At 49.7% G+C, this 8,966-nt stretch overlaps 1 protein-coding gene across 2 annotated transcripts in view; it reads right to left on the bottom strand.

Annotated features, from left to right (window-relative positions):
- Positions 1 to 776: 776 nt before the first annotated feature.
- Positions 777 to 8,966, bottom strand: part of LOC138165325 (transmembrane protein 59-like) — a 24,007-nt gene continuing 15,817 nt past the window's right edge. For both annotated transcript variants that reach the window (XM_069093525.1, XM_069093526.1), the window contains exon 8: positions 777 to 1,428. In XM_069093525.1, coding sequence (XP_068949626.1) covers positions 1,273 to 1,428 — 156 coding nt within the window. In that variant the 3' untranslated portion in view covers positions 777 to 1,272. The remainder of the gene's footprint in view (positions 1,429 to 8,966) is intronic.

Here is an 8,966-nt window from a genome sequence, read left to right as displayed (position 1 = left end):
TGCCTTTAAGTTTTGAGTCACAAAAGGTTTTCAATTAGCCTTGTGCATGATTTAGGGTTGAGGTGTTCTACAGATTTGGAGTCAGCCCCTAAGCCCAGGCTGATGATGGGCAAGTCACTTCTCTGGGGCTGTTTCCTCCCTCAGGCAGGGTGAGAGGGGGTGGTGACAGATTCAGAGTTCTCAACTTTCTGCAAACTCTTCATTAACCACACCAAAGGCTGGACTTCTTCCCTCGGATACATCGCCCACACTGCTTTCTCATAGGGTGGCTAGGACACAGCAGTTTATTCCAAATCACTAGCCTCTAATTTGGAACTGCCTGAAACCTGGCCTCAGGCTGCAAAGTGGGAGGACAAGCCCTTGGGCCAGGATCTCAGGCGCCAAGGCAGGCAGACAGCATGGGGAGGAGTACTGCAGATGCCCTCTCCCCAAGGCTCAGCCAATTCTTGCCATTCTGTATCCCACTTTCAGAACGGTGCCTGCCAGTGGCCATGTCAGGACTGCCCGAGGACCAGAGGTTTGGACCAAACCTCTGCAAGAGATGGCCTGGAGCAGGTCCCTCCCAGCACAAACTCTATGTACTCCATGGGCCTCTCACACCTAGGAAATGGTTCTTTGAAAAACTCCCCTCTCCAATTGAAGTGGGTAGGTTTAAACCACTACATTGTTATCCCAGCCTTACAGAAGCTTCCTTCTATGTTATTCATATAGAGACAGGCAAAATATTTCTTTTAACCCCAGAAAACATTGGGAGTCTGCAATGTATTAACACAACATTTATGCACAGTGATACAAATAAAACTTTAATGACATCAGCTCACTACAACTGAAAATTAAGGGCCTCAGAAAGGCTCCTCATGCTGACTTTTAATTGCTAATCACATGTTTATGGAGTCATTTCTGAGCACTGACATTATAGCCTATCATATACCTTCTATTAATTAGGGTGATTGCCAGGATCATGGTAGAAGGTTCGAGGGCTAGAGGACATGCTTACAGAATTTAGTCAAGGGAGAAATAAAAGTACATTGCAAACATCAATGAAAAGCAGTTACAGATAGTAAGACGGGAGATCCCAGATGTCTATCTCTCTTCAATTACTAGAGAACATACAGTGAAGTGACAGACAATACTACTGCCCCAGATCGGTAACTTTATTTGCAATTTATAGCTAATTTCCTAAGCCCCATATCCAAAGAAACCAATAAAAAAAAGCCACATCAGGAACGGAAAGTTAGAATGTCTATTAAATTAATTTTTCTTTAAAAAACATTAGATTTCTGAATGAGCAAGATTCACTTTGGCAGGAAGAGGCCCAGCTTCTTCACGCTCCTCAGCCTGGCATTGGAGTGCCACGAGGGAGGAAGGAGGGCACTTGGGCAGCTTCTGTCCGCTCATGAACTCCAAGTCTCCATAGATGCTCAGCTTCTGAAATGAACCAAGGCAGTTTAGGACTGTGCTGGCCGGGCCCACAGACCCACCTAGCCACACAGAGCAGCAAGGACCTCACTCAGAGTGTCTGATCCTTCCAAGCAGCAAAGGGAGCTCCCCCAGGGGCCCTGTCAATGGCCTCCATTTTCAGGAGGACAGTTACAGGATTTCTAGACACCTGAAGTCAGGACACTTACATCTAGGAATCTGAAGACCCAGGCACCATTTCGGGCTGACCGAACGATTTCTCATTCCATCGGGATGTTGTCAGCCCAGCTGTGAAATGAGGATGGGGCCACCCCCTTCTCTCTCACCCCTTTACAGCGAGGTTGAATAGGAATCCAATGAAGTGGCTACATCTATTCAATTCTTTTTTTTTTAATTTTTTAAAAATTAATTTGTTTGTTTCCTTTTAGTTTACAGGATTCAATTCCACAATTCCTTGAATTTCACATTTTGTCCCCCTCCCTCCCCTTCCCACCATGGCGGCTTATAGTCAAATACAGGATCTGTAAATGCTTTCACATTATACATTAGTCAGGTTATAAGGACAGATTGTATCGGATGGAATGAAAAATGGTAAAGAGGACATAAAACCAAATGAGACAAGGAAAAAGATAAGGTATTTTGCTTCCACCTGGATAAAAACTTAGTTCTTTCTCTGGATGCACACATTTCTCTCCATCATGAGTCTTTTGGGATTGACTTATATCACTGCATTGCTGAGAAGAGTCCAGTCTATCAAAGTTGGTCATCACACATACATTGTATCTGTAATTGTGTACAAATTTCTCCTGGTTCTACTCTTCTCACTCAGCATCAGTTCTTTTAAGCCTCTCCAGGTGAATATGAAGACTGTCTGCTCGTTTCTTATAGCACAGTAGTATACCATTACATTCATATACTACAACTTGTTCAGCCATTCCCCAATTGATGGGCACCCCCTTAATTTCCAATTCTTTGCCACAACAAAAAGAGCTGCTATAAACATTTTTGTACATATGGGTCTTTCTCCCATTTCTATGATCTCTTTGGGATATAACCCTAGGAGTGGTATTGCTGGATCAAAGGGTATGAAAGTATTTATAGCCCTTTGGGCATAATTCCAGATTGCTCTCCAGAAAGGCTGGATCAGTTCACAACTCTACTAATAAAGCATTAGTGTTCCAATTGGCCCACATCCTCTCCAGCATTTGTCATTTTCCTGTTTTGTCATCTTAGCCAATCTGACTGGTGAGATGTGGTACCTCAGAGTTGTTTTGATTTGCATTTCTCTAAGCAATAGTGAATTAGAGCATTTCTTCATGTGCTTATAGACAGCTTTAATTTCTTTCTCTGAAAACTGCCTGTTCATATCCTTTGACCATTTATCAATTGGGGGACATCTATTCAATCCTTGCTACTGTTAGTTATAATTATGTAAAATAAGTTAATTGGCTCCAGCCCAGTGGAGATACTCAGTGTGAATTCGAAATAAGAGATTCATTATTTGTACTACTCAAGACCTAGCTGCGTCTCAATGGAGTATCAGATGAATCGAGAGCAGACCAGAGAGAAAGCACTCCAAAGGCTTAGTCAATGTCATCATTACCCGGCTATTCCCGAAGTCAGAAAGGGGATCTGGGGGAGGGCATCCAGGTGCTGGGGAAAACCAGCGCGAAGGGAAGAAACCTGCAATCTGGTCTTGGCTCAAATACTTTAAATATTATTAACCCTCATTAATAACACAAACACAGAGAACAGCAGAATTCTACCTTGAGCCCTCACTTCATGAGGCACCAAATGAATGAAAAAGTCAACAATTCCCATTCCGCAACTTTCCCATGCCCACCTAACGCAATCACTTGGGGCCCTCATGTTCCAACTTCTTTCTAGGTTCTGTTGGCTTTCCTGCTTGGCTCTAATGCTGCAGAGCTGGGTAGCTCTGGGGAGAGAGGGCTGGGGTTAGGATTTATACCCAAGCCACAAGGACAAAGTGACCCACCCGCACCAGGTTGCATACCTCAGAAATAGGAAAGGACGGCTTTACCGGCAAATGAGCTGATGTGTGTACGTACAGTGCCTATCACACAGCAGGCTTCTGGCCTTCTACTCCCCGAAGGACTGTGTGGGTGCGTGACCAGGCCACTCACGAGTCTGCCCCTTCCTCCTCCTCCACTCACGAGTCTGCCCCTTTCTCCTCTCCCAGTTAGCCAGACTCCTCCTTAGGCTGCCTTGGCAAAGACCCTGAAAACCCGCAGGTCATGGTAAACCCCAGGGGTGGCACTTCTGTGGAGAGCTGTAGAGTATATCAGATAAATAGAAGGAAGGACTTCACGCATGGGCTACAAAAGTTTTTGCTTTGCTGATGATGAAGAGGAGTGGAATACAAGAGAAAGCAGGAGATGTTGGCTGCAATCCTGCTGGGATGAGATGAGCTCTGATCTCTAAGCTGATCTGATCAATTTGAGGAATGTAAAAGCACCATGGAATACTGGGACAGATTACTCTGAGGCAGCTCAGGCCTTATTTGTATTCTTAGTAATCACTGTCAAACACTCTGCAATAGATTTATAGGAGTAAAAGGAAAACCTTTGCACTGAAAAACCCCAAACGTTAAAAAAAAAAAAAAACTCTTTGAGATACCCTAGGATTCTCAGAAGAACAAAAAACCTTGTGCTCTGATCTTCTCTCATACACACAGTAATGAGGCAATGAGTGCCCTCCACACAGGCACTCTGAGAGTCAATGATTCCTCTCCAGGCGTCTGCTCCTCTCTCCCCATATTCCTCCGTCACCAGACATCCCCTAGGTCTCCAGTCCTCATCCCGCCCTCCCACCCGAGACATGCCCTAGCTCTGTGCTCTAGACCTCTCCCTTCCCCAGCAGCCTAGTACAGCCACCATTCCACCCTCCTCTCCCCATCTATGGCTCCTTCACCTACTACATTCAGCTGTGCCCAAAGCTTCCCCATCCCGTTACCCTTCAACTCTCCTCTCTCTCTCAGCCAAATTCCTCCCTGGACTGACATGGTCCCCTTTGAAGCTGCCGGTCACTTCCTAACTGGCAAAGCTGCCAGCCCTTCCCGTCCTGCTGAATGTGGCATGGTTAACACCACCGTCTCCCTGCTCATCCTGCCTGCCTGCTTCTCCTCAGGCGTACAGTGGGTAATTCTAGGGGCTCTGTCCTAGGCCCTCTGCTCTTTCTCTCCCCTCCTATGTGACCTTATCAATTCCCATGGATGGGCAAGAGGGTCAAATGGAGCAGGAAGTCTCAGAAGAACGAGGTCTGAAAAAGGAAAATTAGATGTGACAACAAAGAGAAGTCTGGCAACTGGAGAGAGAAGTCAGGGCAGCCTACATCTGACTGAGAGGATACAGGGACGGGTTCCCCTGCCTGCTCCCAACCCAACGGAGAAAAGCAGGAGAGGACGAAGGTTTGAGGGCATGGGATGGCAGGGCTGAGCCACGGCGGCTTGTTTTGTTTTCTTTTAAAGAAGCAGGGCTATGTTGGCGGTCTGAAAGAGGCAGGGAAGGGAAAGGCTAAGGATTGCAGAAAGAGGGAATGACTGAGAAGAGGTGAGGGGTGGGATCAAGAGCACATGGAGATGGGGAAGACAAAATGAGGGTGGAGTCAAGGGGCCATGAAGAAAGGAAGGGAGAGCTCACTCTTCCCGAGAAAGCAGGGGACTAAGTCCTTGGCTGATGGGGAAGAGACGAGGCCAGGAAAAGCTTCCATGGGGAATGAAAAAGGAAATCACTGCGGGCAGAATGAAGAGATGGCCCAGAGGCCCTGAGGACCTGGCTCAGCTCTGCTAGTGTGAGCGCAGGGCGCCATGCTGGGAATAGCCTCTTTCTGGTCTGGTAGGGCTGAGTGGTGATATGGTGAGGAGCAAGGGACCACACAGAAGTGACCTGAGATCAGGGCGGGAGGGAAGCATACAGAACATGGGCCACAGGAGGCAAACGCAGGGTTCAAGAGGCCTGAGGCAGAGGGAAGAGACCAAACGAGATGAGAGCAAGCTTGGGGCCGAGAGAAGAAAGCCAATATTTTAAATTAGGGAAATGGAATGATTCTAGGTAATGGTAACATCTAGTGTGTGGCTACTTGGCAGCTAGATGGCACAGCTAGATGGCACCCTGAGTGCTGGGTCTGGAGTCAGGAGTGTGAATCCTGCCTCAGATACTACCTGAGTGATCCTAGGCAACAACAGCACCTACCTAACAGGACTGCTCTGAGATCGAAGGAGACATCTGTAGAAAGCCCTGCACACAGGAGGCACCACATAAAGGCTCCTTCTCCCTTCCCTGAGGCAGAGTGAAGGACCAGGTAACATATAAGGCAGAGGAGGAATCAGGTGGGCAGGGAGGGAAGCCTGTCCAGCCAGCAGCTTCCAGACCATGCTGGGCCTGCCTCAAGCCCTTGTCACCTTCCATGTAGGTCACTCCCTAATGGCCCTCATGGCCTCCCCGCCTCCCAGCTCTCCCTACTTCAGTCTCTCTTGTCCATAGCCTCCAAAGCCTGCCTGCTGGGCAGAGAGGACCAAGTCACTGCCCTGCCCGGACTTCAGAGGTGCCCGAGAAAGCCTCCTGTTAAAGCCCCTCACAGTCGGGCCCAGCCTCCCCTCCCGGCTCTCTGCCCTCTCTGACCCAACCAGAGTGGCCCCCTTTCTGCTTGCCATCCCCTGGGGCCCCCTGCCCGGACCGCCTCTGCCTCGGAGTTCCCCTACTCCTTCAAGAGACAGCTGGAGCACCCCCTTCTGACCCCTCCACTCTCTAGTGCCCTTTCTCCCTCCCCAATGACCCTGCATTTATTACCTTTTTTCTGTTCAGACTTACATGTGTACTTGCTGCCTCCTCACTGGCAGGTAAGTACTTAATGACAGCTGACGTTCACGTAGCACTTAACTACGGGTCAGGCTCTGTGTGCCAAGCCCTTCACAAATATCACATCTGACCCTTGAGGCAACCTTGGGAGGTAGGCATGATGATTATCCCCATTTCAAAGATGAGGAAACTGAGGTAAATAGGGGTAAGTGGCTTGACCATGGTCATAGTAACTAGTAAGTGTGTGAGCCTAGATCTGAAGCCCTGATTCTAGGCTTGGCATGCTACCCACTGCACCACCTAGATGCCAGCTGTACCCATCGGTGCTGGGCGAGCAGCCTGGAACCCCATAAGCACTTAATGCACGCTGATTTACCGAGAAGTCTTCCGGGTTCAAGTAATGACAATCACAGCAATCTCTACACTTTGGGGTGAAAGTCAAGTCCCCCCCAGTATTACTGCTCACAACAGCCATGCTCCTCTCCAGCACTACCCCAGGCCCGGCCCAGTCCTCGGAGGCCCGTGAGAGGCTGTGCTGGGCCGGGGGCAGACCCTCTGCAGCTGGCTGGCAGCTCAAGGACCAGCCTGGCTGGATTCATAAAGACTCACTGCCAGGGTGGCTGTGGCCATAAAGCCTGCCTGCCCGAGGCAGAAAGGCCCCACTGCGAAGAGCACGACGCCAGCTCCCCTTCCTAGCACGTCTCCCTCACAGCCCCCTTGTGGGACCGCGCAAATGATTCCCATTGTGAAGATGAGGAAACCATCTCAGCGCTCTCCCCAGTGAGTCAGAGCAAGTGTGCCCTACGTCCAAAGATCTTTCCACGACACCAGGTCACCTCCAGAAAGGGTAGCCACCTGGGGCTTCTGTGGAGATCCAACACACTCACTAAGGGCGTGCCTCAAAAACCTTCTTCCCCATCTCTGGAGGATGCATGGTGGAGGGAGGTGGAAGCCATGGTTGGCGAGAGGCAAGTCAGAGCTGAAGTCTCTCAGCCAGCCCAGCATGACCTACCCAGGCCCACCACTGTGGGGATGGGAGACAGACAGGCGTGTCCACGTCTGGCCCGGGAGTTGGAAGGTGAAAGCAAGGCATCACGTCGACAATCAGGCAAGCAGATAGACCGAGGGCTGAGGACTACAAGCCTTTCCCATGCCCCCTCCCTCCCAGAGGCACAAACACGAATGACAGGGGTGGGAAGAGGCCAGAGCCAGACAATTGCTTGGTGCCCACCCCCCCCCCGTCTGGGTCAGTGGGGCAACTTGCTGATGAAAGGTGCTCTGTCCTCAGGCCAAGGACCGAGGCTGCAGCAGCCTTCTCGGAGCCGCAAGAGCATGCCGGTCACTCGGCTTCTACTGGGGGGCAGAGGGGGAACCTCCTGGACATGCATTGCTTACTGAACAGCTCAGTTATGGGGCTTCTTCCCTTGAGGAGTCAAGAGAAAAAGAATGTTTGGGGGAGGTGAGGAAGACTTGGGGCCCTTGACTCCCAGGATCCTTCTAGTCCTGATCCAACAAGCAACCACTGACCATAGCTCTCAGCCAGCTTTATCCCTGCTCTCACCCATATGCTGGGGTGCGGCCCTGGGAGAGCCATCTTGGTGGGCGGCGGGGAGGGGTTGCTACAATAACCAATGCATTTTAGGCATATGCTTTCTAGTGAGATCCCAGTCAAACTGGACAGTACCCTCGATTCTGCCCTCCCTCCTGGATACAGCTGTCACTTCCAACACTGCAAACTGGGATAATCAGCCTTCTAATGACCCCCTCCAATGATTCCTTTTTTTTTTTGCTTTTTGGAGGGGGAAGGCAGGGTAATTGGGGTTAAGTGACTTGCCCAAGGTCACAACATAGCTGATAAGTTTGTCAAGTATCTGAGGCCAGATTTGAACTCAGGCCCTCCTGACTCCAAGGCTAGTGCTCTATTCAATGAGCCACCCAGCCACCCCATCCCATGATTCTTTTTTTTTTTTTTTAAGCAATTGGGGTTAAGTAACTTGCTCAAGGTTACAGCCAGTTATTTCTGGGTGTGGTGCTGAGTTGTCCGAGCCCGGGATTCGATCTCCAGGTCGTCCCAAACACTGGAGCGGGTGCTCTTACTCGCTGAGCCACCTGGCCGCCCCTCATCCCATGATTCTTAAAGGACCACTGGGGCAAGGAGAGCTGGTACTTGGGGTGAGCTGTCTGGGGAGGGGCTGAGCTGGGCGGCCTCACGAGCTTATCCCCCGTCTAGATCAGAAATTCCATGGGGCAGGGACTGTGACTCTGACCACCAAGCACAGGAACTTAACTGTGTCTTAGGTATCATATAGAAGACAATGTGCCGCCATGCTGAGCATGAGAGGAAAATGCCAAAAAGCCTTAGGCCTTCTTGGACAAGGACCCACTCACAAGCTCCCTGTGATAGTAATGGCAATTAAAGATTCCCCTGTATTGGCTTGGTTTTCAAATTGATTGTGTTAAAACCCAGAGTTTGTTAATCCCACCTGTGGGATGGGCTTGTTGATGTGAAAAGAAAGTCCTGAATTGGGAGGAGCTGGTGACGTAGATTTGGAGACACAAGAGAGAGGCGGAAGATCTTTTTTGGTAGCACCTCGTGGTGAGAGAGAGACTAAAAGAATTGCTGGTGGCCGCTTTGAATTGCCCTGGACTTTTGAGACCTGCCCCCTGAGCTGCCAAGGACTGAGGAGACATGGCTGTTTTGCTGGTACTTTGTCTGTCTGTTTTGATGTT

The sequence above is a fragment of the Petaurus breviceps genome, unplaced genomic scaffold (genome assembly GCF_028583685.1).
Source record: "Petaurus breviceps papuanus isolate PSGF00001 unplaced genomic scaffold, PetGlider_PUasm1.0 208, whole genome shotgun sequence".
Classification (NCBI taxonomy): Eukaryota; Metazoa; Chordata; class Mammalia; order Diprotodontia; family Petauridae; genus Petaurus; species Petaurus breviceps.
This window is presented reverse-complemented; position numbering and strand designations above follow the sequence as displayed.